Source organism: Myotis davidii, unplaced genomic scaffold, assembly GCF_000327345.1.
Source record: "Myotis davidii unplaced genomic scaffold, ASM32734v1 scaffold132, whole genome shotgun sequence".
NCBI classification, from domain to species: domain Eukaryota; kingdom Metazoa; phylum Chordata; class Mammalia; order Chiroptera; family Vespertilionidae; genus Myotis; species Myotis davidii.
The window spans coordinates 1,645,617-1,662,610 of record NW_006285258.1 but is presented as its reverse complement, the minus strand read 5'-3'; the positions used below and the strand labels follow the sequence as shown (position 1 = coordinate 1,662,610).

The window sequence follows — 16,994 nt, the reverse complement described above, 5'->3', positions numbered from 1 at the left end:
ATGTCCGCCTGCCAGTTTAGGCCTCATCCCTGTAAACCAGCAGTAGGACATCCTTCCATGGGTCCCAGATTTGAGAGGGTGCAGGCCAGGCTGAGGGACAACCCCCTCCCACCCGAGTGCACAAAGTTTTGTGCACCAGGCCTCTAGTTAGACAATAAATAAATACCATTTATTAAAACACGTTGACTATATACTTTTTAAAAAACATTAATTTATAAAAATACTAAAAGAGAAAGAGAGGGCACACAGGAAAAGACAAATAAGAAGAAATGGAAGGAGGAGAGAAAGGAAGAGAAAGGCAGGAAGACAGCGAGGGAGAGTACAAAAGCCAAACCCAGTCTCACAGGAAACCCCTCAAAGTATCTATGGCACTAACTCCTTATTTGAAAAATTGGCAATTAAAAGGAAAAAATGAAATAAGCATTTATCTGGTGTTGGGAAAATTGGGCAGATACATGCAAAAAAAATGAAACTAGACCACCAACTTACACCATACACAAAAATTAACTCAAAATAGATAAACGACTTAAACGTTACAACAGGAAACCATAAAAATCTTAGAAGAATTCATAGGCAGCAAATAGAAGACATATGTTGCAGCAATAGCTTTACCACTACAAAGCTCCTAGGACAATGGGAACTAAGGAGAAAAAAAACAAATGGGACTACATCAAAATAAAAAGCTTCTGCCCAGCAAAAGAAAACATCAACGAAACAACAAGAGAGCCCACTGCATGTTTTATCCGATAAGGATTTAATATCTAAATTTTATAGGAACTCATACAACTTAACAGAAGGAAAATAAAAAATTGAATCAAAAAATGGGCAAAAGACCTAAATAGACACTTTTTGAAAGAGGGCATACAGAAGGCCAAGAGACATATGAAAACATGCTCAAAGTGACTAATCGTCCAAAAGATGCAAATCAAAATGACAATGAGGTACCACCTCACACCTGTCAGAATGGCTATCATCAACAAATCAACAATGACAAGTGCTGGTAAAAACTGTGGTACATCTACACAATGGAAAACTAAAACTATGCTGCTGTAAAAAAAGAAGGAACCTATTTTGCAACAGCATGGATGGAACTGGAGAGCATTATGCTAAGCGAAATAAACCAGTCAGAGAAAGATAAATATCACACGATCTCACTTATTTGTGGAATATAATGACCAACATAAACTGATGAACAAAAATAGATCCAGACACAAAGAAGCATCGAAAATACCGTCCAACCTCAGAGGGAAGGCAGGGGTGGAGGGTGGAGTAAGAGGTCAATCAAACGACTTGTATGCATGCATATGAGCATAACCAATAGACACAGATAGTAGAGGGGAGGGCACATTCTGGGGAGGGGGGGAGACAGCTGGGGAGAGGTCAATGGGGGGGAAGGGAGACATATGTAATACTTCAAACAACAAAGAATTTAAATTTAAAAAATACATATTAAGAATTTACTTTTAACTTAAAAAGAAGCATTTATCTTATATTTCCTATATGAAAAGAGCATTTTTTAAAAGGCATGAGGGGAGGGGTTGTGGTAGTGATACAGAAGAGACTTTTTAGAAATTTTATGTATTTTTTATGAAAAGACATTATTTAGGGGTATAATTTTCCCTGTTATTCATAAATGTAAATTGTACTCTTCATATATAGAAATGAGATCTATACACAGGCCAACAAACCCTTTCCTTAAAAAATGAAAACATATGACAACTCAGGGGGAATAGGCAGTTCCTGGGCCCAGACTGTGGTCTCTAAAGCCCATTCCCCATTAAAAGAAATAGTTTGGAGAAATGACTCCATTCTTGTAAAGGACAGTGACAAGATGAACCTGGAACATCTAGTTGTGCCAGAAAGAAAGTCAACTACCAAGAATCATGAGGTTGTCAAAAGGACTCAGAGGACCAACTTGAAGGGCTCCTCACTAGCTTAGTATCAGGTGATGTGCGCACTAAAAAGGATAATGTCTGCAAACTGATTGAAATATGCTAAGAACATAAATATCCATGAGTAATTTGAGTACTTTTCTGTATATACTCGAGGCCCAGTGCACGAAACTCTGTGCACAGGTAGGGTCCCTAGGCCTGGCCGGTGATCAGGGCCAATCAGGGCCTTCCTTCATTCCGCACCACGCCCTAGTGGTCAGTGCACGGACCAGTCATAGCGAGCAAACTCCCAAGGGGACAATCTGCATTTTATTATATAGGATATTATCCTTCGATAGAGGAATGTGTGTTTTTTCTTAATAGGTTCATATGATACCAAAAAGAAAAAGAAAGCCAAACACCAACAACAAATACCTCAGTAACTCCTGGTGGTAACGTGGGCACACACTACTTCCTCTGAGATGGTCAATGGGAAAGAACTAAGCACTTACCCTACCTTTTCTAAAAATAACTCTATTCCAAAGTAGCCTAATAGCTCTAGTTCTTAAGGGCAAGTTTTTCTTTAAAAATGCTTTCCAGCTAATAAATGAGAACCAATAGAATTAGAAAATCATAAATTTGTAATTCTTCATGAAATAATTGATTCAAAAGCAACATTACCAATGGGAGAAACCATGATATAAAAACATTGCTGGCAATCTTTACATTGGAGCCACTACCTGAAGCATCTGACTCTTAGCATCACTAAAAATGAGACATTCTAACATGTTATTTCTGGTGTGATACAGAAATACACAGAATTGCCTAAGAAGTTGACAATCTGTATCTAATAAAGTCTATAGAGCTAATTTGCACTTTTCAAGAAAAAGTTTAAATGACATCACAAGTAACTAGTCAGAGAAATTTCTATAAAATAACTTCCTCTAAAACAACTCTGTGGCATAATGAGAGCATAACGGGGGATCACTCTTAATTAACAATGAAACACAAAGTGTGAACTTTGTTTGGATATAGATCCAAAAAATAAAAATCCCCAACATATTTGAAACTATTAAATGGAGTCAATATGGACTAATTATTAGATAATTCTGAGGAATTTTGTTGTTAGTATGCTAATAGCAAACATGTACAGAGGAGTAAAACATGATGGCTGGAATTCCTTTAAAATATTTCAGAACAAAAGGAAAATAGGGTAAAGTAAGTGTGACAAAATCTTAAAATCTTTAATCTAAGTTATGGTATAGGGAGATTAACTTAACTGTGCACTCCATTTTTGCTTATCAGTGGCATTTTTAAAAATAATTGCTGTAATTTTAAACATAATTACACATCATTTTATTCATATCAAGTCCTTTAAGAAAATAGCTATAAAATCAGAAAAAAATATTGGAGAAACTGCATAAAAAAATAAAAGAAAATCAAGAAAAAATTAGGAAAATCTTTTGGCCTGATTTTCTATTGACAAAGAAATAACAAAAGTGAAAATAAAATATATTTTTAAATGTAAGTCCTTTCAATTAAAAATACTATAAATAAAAATACCAACTTTATATAAGCATTGTTTTCTAGTAGGTTGGTATGTGTTTACTGTTAGAAATAGCAAGATATATGCTAAGAAAAAGCAAATTTTAAATCTATAAAGTTATTCTATAGTGATAGTAAAAAACAAAAACTGAACCTGACAATGGCATAAGTTATAAAGAAGAAAAGTTCTGGAATATGAAGAAAGATATATGAAAGGCAAAAAATTACTAGTCTGAGGGATGAAAAGATAATTGAGATAAACCTCATAGAGGAACTCATTCTGATTTTCCACAAAATGAAAGAAAATTATCTGCATGAATTTATTATACTTTCCTTAAATGTCTATACATAATTCTCTGACAAAAGCTTTACAAGAAAATTAAATATGTCCATCTAGATACTTACAATCCATAACCAAACCAGAAAAAGTATCTGGATATTCTGTAAACTAAAAAGTATTTATCCAATAAAATAAATTATTAAACTAGAATATGTCTTTCCTACTTTCAAGTAGAATGTTCTATTTAATATGTTCTATGTTCAAATGGAACATAGCAGTTTTATAATTACAAAGTTATATCTTCTAAAGGGAATAATTTAAGCTCAAGTTTAAACTGAACATTATATAGCCTGGCCGGCATGGCTCAGTGGTTAAGCATCGACTTATGAACCAGGAGGTCATGGTTCAATTCCTGGGTTGCAGGCTCAATCCCCAGTGTGGGGCATACAGGAAACAGCCAATCATGATTTTTCTCTCATCACTGATGTTTCTATCTTTCTCTTTCCCGCTCTGAAACCAATAAAAAATATATTTAAAAAATAAATAATTTGCCCTAGCCAGTTTGGCTCAGTGGATAGAGCATCAGCCTGCAGATTAAAGGGTCCCAGGTTCAATTCTGGTCAAGGGCACATGACCAGGTTACGGGCTGGGTCGCCGATAAGGGACGTGCAGAGGGCGGCTGATCCATGGTTCTCTCCATCACTGATGTTTCTATCTCTCTCTCCCTCTCCCTTTCTCTCTGAAATCAATAAAAATATATTTAAATAAATAAATAAATGAACTGAACATCATATGGTTTGTTCTTGATAGTTCTTATGGAAAACTACTTTCACAAAAAGAAAAAGGAAATGTTATACTTCAAGAGAAACTGTAAGACAGTACCTTTAATTCACAGCATACCTGAAGTTTCTAGCATACCATACAACATAGTATCTTACACTCTATATTCAATAAGTTTGTAGCAATTTATTATTATACTAGAGGCCCAGTGCACAAATTCGTGCACCAGTGAGGTCTCTTGGCCTGGCCTGCAGGATTGGGCAGAAACCGGCTCTCCAACATCCCCCAATGGGTCCCGGATTTTGAGAGACCCCACCTTTGAACCATCTGGGCCGGGGAGAGACACAGGAGGTTGGCCAGCCACGGAGGGACCACGGGAGGACTCCAGGGTGTGTCCAGCCCATCTCGCCCAGTCTCGATCGGCCAAATCCCAGCAGCAAGCTAACCTACTGGTTGGAGCATCTACCCTCTGGTGGTCAGTGCACGTCATAGCAACTGGTCGACTGTCTGCCCCCTGGTGGTTAGTTCATGTCATAGTGAGCGGTTGAGTGGCCTTAGCATATCATTAGCATATTACGCTTTGATTAGTTGAACAGATGACCGGACCCTTAGCATATTAGGCTTTTATTATATAGGATTTTGAACTTATACTAATTAATTGGTTTGCTTAAGATGCCACAGGGAACTTACTACCATTCAGAACAAATTAATTGTAGAGTTAAACAATTAAAATTAATATTTAAAATAATTAAACTAGATTTCATAAATAACTTTTTTTTACGTATTAAATTTATTGGTATAGGTTAATAAAATTATACAGGTTTCAGGTGTTCAATTCTACAATACATCATCTGTATGTTGTATTGTGTATTCACTACCACAAGTCTCCTTCCATCACCATTTATCCCCCCCATGCCCTCTTTTTCCTTCCCCCATTCCACCTTCCATTGGCAATCACCACTGCTGTCTGTGTCCATGAGTTTGTTTGTGTGTGTGTTGTTAATCCCTTCATCTTTTACACCCAGCCCTGCAACGCCCCTCACCCTCTGACAGCTGTCAGTCTGTTCTCTATCTATGAGTCTGTTTCTATATTGTTTGTTAGTTTATTTTGTTCATTATATTCCACATATGAGTGAAATCATATGATACTTGTCTTTCTCTGACTGGCTTATTTCATTTAGCATAACAATCTCCAGGTCCATCCATGCTGTTGCAAAGGGTAAAATTTCCTTCTTTCTTATGGCTGAGTAGTATTCTATAAATAACATTTCTTGACAGAAGTCTATGTTGCCAATGAAACTGTCTTTCAATATGTAATTTCAGCCGCATATCTTCTAAATCTACAAACAAGCAATTATGATAGAACTGGTATATTTGCTTAAAATTATGAGAGTGATTACTTGTGTTATAAAGATCTATACTTGAAAAACTTTTTGGAGGCCTCTTTTTTTAAGGTTAAGGTAAGTAAATTCATGACTTTTTAAAAAGTACCTTGTGATGGCTGAAAAAATACTTCTGTTTCCTTTTTCTCCAAATCTTCCTTATGTGGTTTATATCCTATAATGAAATCTTCTTGAAACACATGAAGCAATTGTGTATTTGCACCACACTACAAATATGAAAAAAAAAGTTTTTAATTTTTGAAATTCTTTATCTCCCACACACCACTGCCCCAAAATACTAATGTAGAAGAAATTAATCTCTCCCATGATTTCTTTATCTATTGACTAACTGGAGAGAGAAAAAGCTACAGAAAAAAAAAGTCATCTGGACAGAGAAAAATACTTTCAAAGATGCTACAGTCAATAGCAGAAATGAGGAGCTCTAATGAAAACAAATCAACAGATTTGCTTCTCAAAAAAGAATTCAAAAAACAAAATGTAGTTAAGTGATCTATATCACTCTGAGCTCAAAAGTATCAGGCCTCATGCTCGGCTGGAAAAGGCAAAGCTCATTATGGAAGGCACGTTAGCACAGGACTCCTTTGCTTTTCTTAATTCCACTTCAAAAAAACTCAAAAACCAGAAAAGTTCTCTAAGTACAGGGCACTCCCAATAAATCTGTGTGGTGGGAATTATGAGGAATCCTGAAACAGCCAGTGAGGATGACACACCTCTGGAGCAATGTACTTATACACAACTAGGACTTCTAGGAGGACAGCTGAAGCATCACTGTCAGCTGCTGTGCTACATAATCATGTTTTTGGACCAGAGAAGAGTAAAGACAATCACAAATGGCAACTTAGAATCATAAAAATGAGCAGAAATTCATGGAAAGGCTAGAACCAAACAGAAGCCTAGTATGGAAGTATGTCAGGACAATTAGATAGTTGCCCCACAGATTTCAAGGTAGAAATAAGAAAAAAAATATTTTCACAGTCATGGTATAGGGTCCCTTGCCAGAGAGAAAGAATAAGTAAAGTAAAAGGGGAGGGTGCTGTCTTCACAGATACAGAAATCATACAATACACTGGGTACAAACCTAGAACGAGTTTTAAACTTTATCATTTATAAAAAGCCTGCCATTTATCGGAGCTTACTGTTTACCAGCCTTCTATTAAACATAGCCACGCAGTGGCCTGTGTGGCTCAGTTGGTTGGGCACTGTCCCATGCACCAAAAGGTTGCCAGCTAGTTAGGGCACATGCCCAGGTTTCAGGCTTAATCCCCAGTGGGGTGGGGCGGGGGGGACCATGCAGGAAGCAACCAATCAATATCTCATTCTCACATTGATGTTTCTCTCCCTCCCTCTCCCTCTTAAAAAAAAATCAATAAAGTATCTTAAAGAAAAAAAGACAGGCACAACTAGAAGGGAAAAAACTGTGAGCAAGTATGAAGTGAAAAGCAGAATGCTAGTGAATATTAGCAATTCACAATATGTTATATATTATATTAATATCCCATGGAAAAGAGTAAAGAATGGGCTAAAGCAGGGGGTGAACTTCATACCCACTCCATTAAAAGTTAAGATATCTATGGGAATGAAGCCAATCCACTTTTCTACCATATCCCTATGGAATAGAAGGAGGAAATCACAGGGTGAATGTATAAGAAAAGCATGGATAGAAAAGTTAAGGGTTTCCTAGGAGGCATTAGTAATTCGAGTCTGGCATCCAGACTTCTATTGCCAAGAACTGATGCAGTAATTTCTCTATATTGATGAAAATTATTATGTTTTCCAAATAAAACCAAAACATGAAAGGCACCATGGAAAAATAATGACATAACTCTGTAGCTGTTTCTAAGTATGATGGGCTCTTCATTTCCTTGTTTGAAAATATCGGTAACTTCCTCACCAAACTAATCTTTTTTTATATTTAGAATGAATATATTAGTTCTATCTCTTAGTCCGTAAATATGATCCTGAAGATACAAATATCCTGAGAGGTAGAATGAATTTCCAAACTCCCAAGGGAGAAGGTTCTCATTTCCTCATTAGTAGCTGGGGAAGAACACTGGCTGCACAAAAGACCTGAGATTAGAAAGATGTATATTTTTATTCTATTTTCGTCTGCATTTTAGTGGACCTCATAGAAGTACCTAATGTTTAGCATAAGAAGGCAAACACTCTAAAGATGAAGTCACCCTCTAGTGAGTTGAAATGAGTAATAATGTAAGAGAAACCGCAAATCAAGCATCTATGCAGCTGTACTATATTTTCCCTCATGGCTCCCCCAATTACATCAAATGATCTTTTTAAACAAGAAAATATGGCTATAGATACAATTCAACTGGAGGAGAATAATTCCTAAATCATTAGGTTTTCCACTAGAAGAATCAAGAGAAGTTGGCTGTATTTAGTGTTAAACAAGAGAATTATTTTGAGAATGAAATATATTGTTTGGCATATGAAACACTGGGATAAAGTATACTAATATCACCAATTCACAAGCATTTTTTTACTTGATTGGTTATTGCATCGAGTTCAATAATGCAGCCAGGTCGAGCAGTAGATTGTTGGCTCACAATATTAAACACTTCTCCAATAAGTTTCTGTAAATAAAAGCACAAAATCAATAATTTATTAATCTATCTCAATATGACATAACATCTCAGATATTAAAGGCCCCTCTAACTTAACTGATGGACAATGACAATTCAAACATTCAAAGAAATATTGCAACTTGTTATACTCAGTCTTGTTCTCATTTTTTAAACTAAATAAGCAGTTAGAAAAATCAAGTGTTTACATAAATAGTAAATAAATAACTTCAAGGCATCTTTTAACATGTCTTCTTCATGTTGCAACCTTAAAGCTCCATACAGACATTTTGATAATATTCCTGAAAAGATGGCTTATATAAATGCCAGAAAAATAAAAATTATAATGAATTCTGGTTTTAGTATAAATACTTAAACTTAAAATAAGTGTTGTCAGTTTTAATATACTTATGATTATAGAGTAAATAATCTTCTTTTGGCCTCAGGATCTGATATGGTTCACCATGGTAGTGTTAGATCCTGTCTTTATTTAAAATGTTAACATTTAATTCATCATGGAACTTTTGCTTTAATTTTGTTTAAAACGTTGCATTAAATAGTAATTATCTTGATTACTGGTTTTTAGCACTCACTCACCCTAATTCCAGCCCATCTGGAAGAAATATGGTACCAAATCGAATTCCACAAAACTTGCTGGGGCTTAACCAAGTGGTTCTCCACCTGAGAGCAGCTGGCTTCACAGCACAGGAGAATGCCTACTGAACTACAGCACCAGCTGGGGGTAATGCCCTGTGTGGTGGGGGCTGCCTCCATACTACAGTATATGCCTAAGCTGGTGATTAATAAGATGCCATTTCCTCTACAGCGAGGTCTGCAGACCAAAGCGGCGAGGAAGAAGTAACCCCCTCTCTATTACACCCAACAACGCACCTATATAATTTTTTCCCTGTCCCCACAATCTTGCACTTGATGTGCCTGAAGAGTGCTGGTGCTCAAAAGCCAAACATTTCTGTCAGGGAACATGGTCAGAGGTCCATTATACTTTAACCTGAAAGCTAAGGCAGGCACTTGACTATTTTGAACTCATGTTACTTAACCAACATACTAATACAAAGAAGAGTGACTGGTCAGGGTGAATGATCCTGGTTTGTTACTACAAAATGTGGACATAAAAAAAAACTGTGTCTGAGATTCAAGGATTTCTTGATATTCCCATACTTACTTAAAATGTTGATGGGAAACAGCTGCAACTAAAAAAGACAGGACCTCAAAGGACCTGGTTCCCATGGGAAAGTTTGGGCCACTCCACCAGGTTAAAAAAAGGGGGGAAAAATACACAACAAAACAAAACACCCAAGGGAATGCAGAATTTGGTGGTGGGAGGAGGAGGCTACAATGATGAACCTTGGCTTTGTGACTGTAAGAACAGGAACAGCTTTCTGTTATGTTAATTGTTTCTCCCCTCCTCCCCGCCCCCACCCCCCAATTTCCCTGCTGTGATGAGTACTGACGGTACAATTACAATTTAGGTTCCAAGGAGTATTATGACTGAATTGGCATCATTACACAATGATACAATACCAAACTGGAATCTGTGTTTCCCTTGTCTTGGAGATAAAGGATGCATACTGGAAACCCTAGACAAATCACTAAAAACAAACATAGGATGTAGCTAATAAACCCATATAAAATAGATAAAATAGAAGCATAAGAAAATACTATATTCAAAAGAAACAGAAAAAGAAGAGGAAAAAAGAACAGATGAAACGAATAGTGGGAAAAATAGCCAGACAGAACTTAAACCCAATTATAGCAATGAGATTCAAAGTTAATGGCCCCTACTGACCAAGCAGAGATGAAGCCTAATTCCCCCTCTCCCTTGAGTGTGGGCTGTGCACAGTGGCACAATGACTTCCAAATAGAGCATGAAAGGGTAGGGGAAAAGGACGATAACTTTATACTGGGAAAATCTGGCAAACACTGATAGCATGTACCCATCATATAATGTGATGAGAAGGGTACTGCACATCTGTGGTATTCCCCAAAACTCACAAATTCAGTTTAAGCATGAGAAAAAAATAGCACAAAACCCAATTTGAGAATAAATTCTATAAAATATCTGACAAGTACTACTCAAAACTGTCAAGGTCATGAGCAAGAAAACTGATGAAGAGCCTGGCCGGGGTGGCTCAGTGGTTGAGTGTTGCTTATGAACCAGGAGGTCACGGCTGATTCCTGGTCAGGGCACATACTTGGGTTTCTGCTCAATCCCCAGTAGGGGGTGTGCAGGAGGCAGCCAATCAGTGATCCTCTCTCATCACTGATGTTTCTATCTGTCTCTCCCTCTCCCCTCCTCTCTGAAATCAATAAAAATATATTAGAAAAGAAAAAGGAAACTGAAGAAACTTTTACAGATCAGAAAAGACTAATGATAACACAATGTGTTTTTCTGGATGAGATCTTGGAACACATTAGTGGAAATATCAGTTAAGTCTTAATAAAGTCTGGAGTTTAATTAATTTTTTTTTTATCATACCAACAATGGTTTATTAGTTGTGACCAATGTTTCCTGGTAATGTAAGAGAAAGCTGGCTGTGGGGTAGTCTGGTAACTCTACTTTACTTGCTACTTTTCTGTAAATCTAAAACTATTCTAAAATTAAAAGTTTTTTAAAAAATAACTAAGGCAATGAATAAATTAATGTTTTCAGAGTATAGAGATAAAGGAAAAAATAAGATCATTAACAGAGGCTGGTGGTTTAATGTTAGTAAAGTCCAGAGAATAAAGAACTCCATGATTCCTACTTTGTCTCTGATTTGTTATTTCAATAATTTAGCTTGCAAAAGTAGAAATTTTCTACAATGGATAAGTATTACTTCTAAATTTTTTTTAGTGGAAGGTTTAAGAAAAGAAGTGCATTGGGCCCTGGCCGGTTTGGCTTGGTGGATAGAGTGTCGGCCTGCGAACTCAAGGGTCCCAGGTTCAACTCCGGTCAAGGGCATGTGCCTTGGTTGCGGGCACATCCCCAGTGGGGAGCGTGCAGGAGGCAGCTGATCGATGTTTCTCTCTCATCGATGTTTCTAGCTCTCTATCCCTCTCCTTTCCTCTCTGTAAAAATTCAATAAAAATAAAAAATTAAAAAAAAAGAAGTGCATTGGTAATGTGGAAGTAGAACGCCAGGATAAATAAAGAAGTTGCAAGAATGTGTCTAACTGCTCTAAATGAATTTTTATTTTCTGGAAAAATAATGCCCAGGTTAGGGGAATTTTGCTAATGAGATCAATGAACAACACAGGAAGTTTCCTGAGAAATCATAGGGAATGTCATATCCAAAAGATTAAAAAAGGCAAATGTTCCAATTTTCAAGAAAGGAAAACAGAAAGTGCTTGATGTCATCTACTTAGTACAATGTTGTCATCAGGAGAGAACAGGTTGTATACATTCAATCTACTATCCATTAAAACAATCACAGCATATATATTTCACTTCCTTTTTTTCACTTAAGATTCGGCAGACAGGGTGTATTTCATTTCAGCAAAGTATATAACAAGCTGCCTCATGGAAATCTTTGGGACAGATGGAGAAATATTCCAGACAATAAAAACGAAACAAGATTTCAAATGTACACTACTAGACTCTTTCTTCAAGCCTGTCCTGTTTAAAATTGTAATAAATGACTTAGATGAATATGTAGATACAATATTCATCAAATAAGCTGATCCTGTAAGTCAGACAATAATAACATATCTGAATCTGGATTCAAAAATATACTAAAAAGTTGTATTGCTAAGTTGAGCCTAACAAAATGAACTGTAACAGGAAAAATAGGCCAACATTTGGGTCCAATTCAAATGCACAAATATAGAATGGCTTGCTGGCCAAAAAACCAAAAACTTTGGGATATTTGAGTCAGCTCAATATGAATCAATTACATACAAAGGAGGTGGTGTGATTGTCAAAACACAATAGTATTTAATGACAGAGACCATAAGACTGCTATATAAGAAACCTAACCAGAGTCAGGTGTAAAAATTCAAGGGTACAAGATAGTTGTCATCAAATATCTGAGGTGAAATATAGGAAAAGAACTTTAGACTTATTCTAAATGGAACTAGGACTAATGAACAGAATTTAAGAAATACAAATGTAATTCTGATAGAACAGTGAGGGTAATTCAGACAGAATGAGCTGCCTTTAGGGTTAAGTTTTCCTTTTTTGGAAGCCAGATGACAAATTGTCAGAATGTGGTAGAGGGATATAAAGCATTAGATGGCTGGTTAAACTAAGTGACCTTTAAAGTATCTTTTGACTCTATAATTTTAAGATGCTAAACCTTTGGCTCCATCCAGTTTAAGTTGTTTTCTCACTGTTGCTGGAACAAGCCTTATTTATACATATACTTTCCTATAGCCACACTTACTATCAGGCCATTCTCTCACTCAGGCACAAAAAAAAAAAAAAAAAAAAAAAAGAATCTGTCTTTCTAAATATTATCCAGCCATCACAAATAAATCCAAATACTGTCCTTAATGAAGACTTCTATGCCTACCCTAAACTGATATCTCTACCCTCTGAATTATAAAATACTCTGGTGCCATCTGTTAAACAATTAATTACAAACAGTCCTCAGACACTTTTTCTGCCTTAAACTGCTATTTAATTTTTTATTAATAACTAGTAGCTCTGCGCACGAATCCGTGTGCCAGTAGCTCACTGCCGCCCTCCTGTAGCTCCCTCCAACCCCCTCTCCCTCACCCCTGCTCATAGCTTGCTGCCCTGCCCCCTCCTGTAGCTCTCCGCCACCCACTTGTAACCAGTAGCTTGCTGCTGCCCTAATGTAGCTCTCCACCCGCTGCTCCACCCTCCTGTAGCTCCCCCCACATACCCCCCCATAACTTGCTGCCCTGCCCCCTCCTGTAGCTCTCCACTGCCTGCTTGTAGCTTGCTGCCCCACCCTCCTGCTGATCCATGATCCGGTCGTTATGCTGTTGGTTGTTATGTAACAAGCATTTGCATATTACATCTTTATTATATAGGATTTCTATCCTCAACTAAATTAAAAGCTCTTAAAGGCAGACACTGAAACTTATAGTCTGTGTCCCCTACACATTTCGAGGCACAAAGTAGACACGCAAAAAGTCTTTGTTTTTAAATATTGGAGAAGTGTCAACCAAATTTACAATCAACAATGGCAGATCGAATGAATGAGAAGAGAGATAAAGGAGCCATGGTCCTGTAGCTCTCCACTGCCTGCTTGTAGCTTGCTGCCCCACCCTCCTGCTGATCCATGATCCGGTCGTTATGCTGTTGGTTGTTATGTAACAAGCATTTGCATATTACATCTTTATTATATAGGATTTCTATCCTCAACTAAATTAAAAGCTCTTAAAGGCAGACACTGAAACTTATAGTCTGTGTCCCCTACACATTTCGAGGCACAAAGTAGACACGCAAAAAGTCTTTGTTTTTAAATATTGGAAAAAATTTTATTAGAAGAGTTGTTTTATAAAGAGGCATGTTTATAAACTAGGTAAACTAGAAGCCCAGCGAAATCATGTGGCCCCGCCCACCTGTGCTGGTCTTTGGTCGTTACAGTGTTAGGGCCACAGGCCTTTTATAATATAGATAGACAATCCACTATTCAAATCTGAATATTAACTAATAGACATAATTTCTAGTTCATATGCAGAACTACCAGAGATACTACCTTCCACTGATAATATATTCCAACCATAGCACTTTTTAAAATAATGAATCAAGCTAAAAAAAAGTCAAATGTTCTAACCTTAACACAGACATTAGTAAAGCTGCCTTAGAAAGACTAACAGAACCAAACTAAAAAGTAAAAAATGTCAAAAAGAAATTGTCATATTTTAGAAAAAGAAAAATTTATTTCTTTAAATGTAAAATGTATTGATGGGTGATGTGTAGACTATAATTTTGATTCATGTACTTCAGAACACAAATTTAAAAAAATGAATTTGTCATACAGAGCCCAGAATATATGCTCATTTCCTAACCACCAACAAATAAAGATCCTAGACAAAGTAAAAAAAATGATTCTTATCAGCTTAGCTATATTAATAAAGTTTAGTAAATACTTACTGAAGATTCTGGATCTGACAGTTCATCTAGTAATTTCCTTGCATCTACCACAGCTTGATAGAGTCTGAGATTTTTGCCATCAGAAGCAACAAAACAAGCACTTGCTGAATTGCAGTATGTGCCTGAAAAAGTAAACACTGGCATTATAATGTAGATTATTATTAACTAAAGTATAAGAAACAATATTCATACTTTTCTTTTTAGGCATAATCATGGTCAAGATTGTAATTAAGCACATAAAATAAATGGATAAAAAATTACTGGCAAAAAATTTCAAGAGAAACTAGGTTATGAGAGGGAAAAGATTAAAAACAAATGTCTAGAAATTCTAAACGTAAGTCTGATCCCTACATTCTGAATACTTATTTAAAATCCCCCTAATAATGACAAGTATAAACCATTTGGTGGATAACAAATAACAGTTTAATGCTTTTATTAAGTTCACAATTAAAATGAACTTACCAAGACAATAGCTGGGAATCAGAGTTGGAAGCCAAGCTACATTAGAGAAGGCTGAAGTATGTAAAGAGTTAATTCGAGCCAATTCTGATACTCCTCCAGTGTATGACAAAGGTCCTATTGGGTCTACACGCCACAGAATCAGTTCACTGTAGATTGCGTTTGGGTCATGAAATGTACGAGTAGCTGCATTTCTAAGAGGTTGTTTCGAAGAACCTTTTATATGTTTTACAGGATCCATTATCCTACTCAATTTATTGACTGAGTCCCATTGACAATCTGATTCAGGAGTCAACAAAGCATTATGATGAGAGGACGTCAATAACAGTGGTAAAACTGAATGACATGCCAGGTCATTGAGGTGAAATCGATGACCACAATATCTAAATTTGTGAGATACAGTTAGAACAGTGGTAAAGGCAGACTTATCAGCAAAAGTGACTGCCCACTGATTTAAAGAACCATCTATATGTTTAGAGACCATCATTACTGTGGGCGCTAGAATGTTCATATTTGTACTGTGTGATCTATAGTGTGACTGTGATCTGTGAGGACTGCCTACAGCCATCATGTCTTGGTATAGCAGAGTGGGATGAGACTCTTTTGTAGCATTTATGCAGGCATACATCATGATATTTTTACTAAGAGAGCTTGCATCACCAGAAGGAAATGCAACAGGAATCCGAGAAGAAAAAGAAACCTGAAAAACACAAGTATATGATTAAGTGTAAGTAGTCTGCGCCTCCTCTCAAAGTCTTCCAAAAATTTTCTATTTTCAAAATGCCAAATCTAAGCTTCCTAGCAAAAACTATAATTTCAACTTTTTATGGTCTAATCCAGTGATGGCGAACCTATGACACGCGGAACTCATTTTTCTGGTTGATTTTTCTTTGTTAAATGGCATTTAAATATATAAAATAAATACCAAAAATACAAGTCTTTGTTTTACTATGGTTGCAAATATCAAAAAATTTCTATATGTGACACGGCACCAGAGTTAAGTTAGGGTTTTTCAAAATGCTGACACGCCCAGCTCAAAAGGTTCGCCATCACTGTCATAGTGTAAGAGAAGACTAAAGGAAAAAAAGGTTCATGTGCCTTGCTTACACAAATAAATGACCACAACCACATCTAAACTTCAAAAAAATAACAGATAAAGCTAGCTAGACTTAGTTAATATACTCAGGGGTGAGAGGAGGGGGCTCATCCTGAATCACATTTTTAGGTAGTTTCTTACTTTATTCAAAATACTGCCAAAAATATCAACATACCTATATTCAAATACTCAGTCTCACATTTCAAGCCCAATTCATTTTACTTTGAACTATTCAAGCTTGCAATGTAAGTATTCTCTTCTCAGTTGCTTATCAAAAACAAAATCTTTGCCCTATCATGTTTGGTTCAATGGATAGAGCAGGGGTCCTCAAACTTTTTAAACAGGGGGCCAGTTCACTGTCCCTCAGACCGTTGGAGGGCCGGACTATAGTTTTAAAAAAAACTATGAACAAATTCCTATGCACACTGCACATATCTTATTTTGAAGTAAAAAAACAAAACAGGAACAAATACAATATTTGTATTTGCATGGGGCCCACAGGCTGTAGTTTGAGGACCCCTGAGACAGAGCATCACACTAAAGGATCCCAGGTTCAATTCTGATCAAGGGCACATGCCCGGGTTGCAGGCTTGATCCCCAGTAGGCGGTGTACAGGAGGCAACCAATCAATGATTCACTCTCATCACTGATGTTTCTCTCTCTCTCCGTTTCCCTTTCTCTCTGAAATCAATAAAAATGTATTTTCTTAAAAAATCTTTGAGTAATTCTGAAAACCTGTTAAATCTGCATATAATCTGCTTCCTTTTATAGTTATATAAAATGTACTAATTGTTTTGTCAATAAAATATACCTGGACTTGTCTAAATATTCCAGGATTATATTCATCCAAGTACTTTATGTGCCACACTAGAAAGGTACCATCTACAGGGTGTATAGTAAAAAGCATGTCAGGATTCT

General features: G+C 36.5%; 1 protein-coding gene across 1 annotated transcript in view; it reads right to left on the bottom strand.

Moving 5' to 3' along the window:
• Positions 1–16,994, bottom strand: part of DMXL2 (Dmx like 2) — a 145,315-nt gene that overhangs the window by 61,741 nt on the left and 66,580 nt on the right. The window contains 5 exon segments of the mRNA XM_006755995.2: positions 5,968–6,085; positions 8,378–8,467; positions 14,522–14,643; positions 14,984–15,680; positions 16,888–16,994. The exon segment at positions 16,888–16,994 is cut by the window's right edge and continues 150 nt beyond it. Of these exon segments, the coding sequence (XP_006756058.1) occupies positions 5,968–6,085; positions 8,378–8,467; positions 14,522–14,643; positions 14,984–15,680; positions 16,888–16,994 (1,134 nt within the window).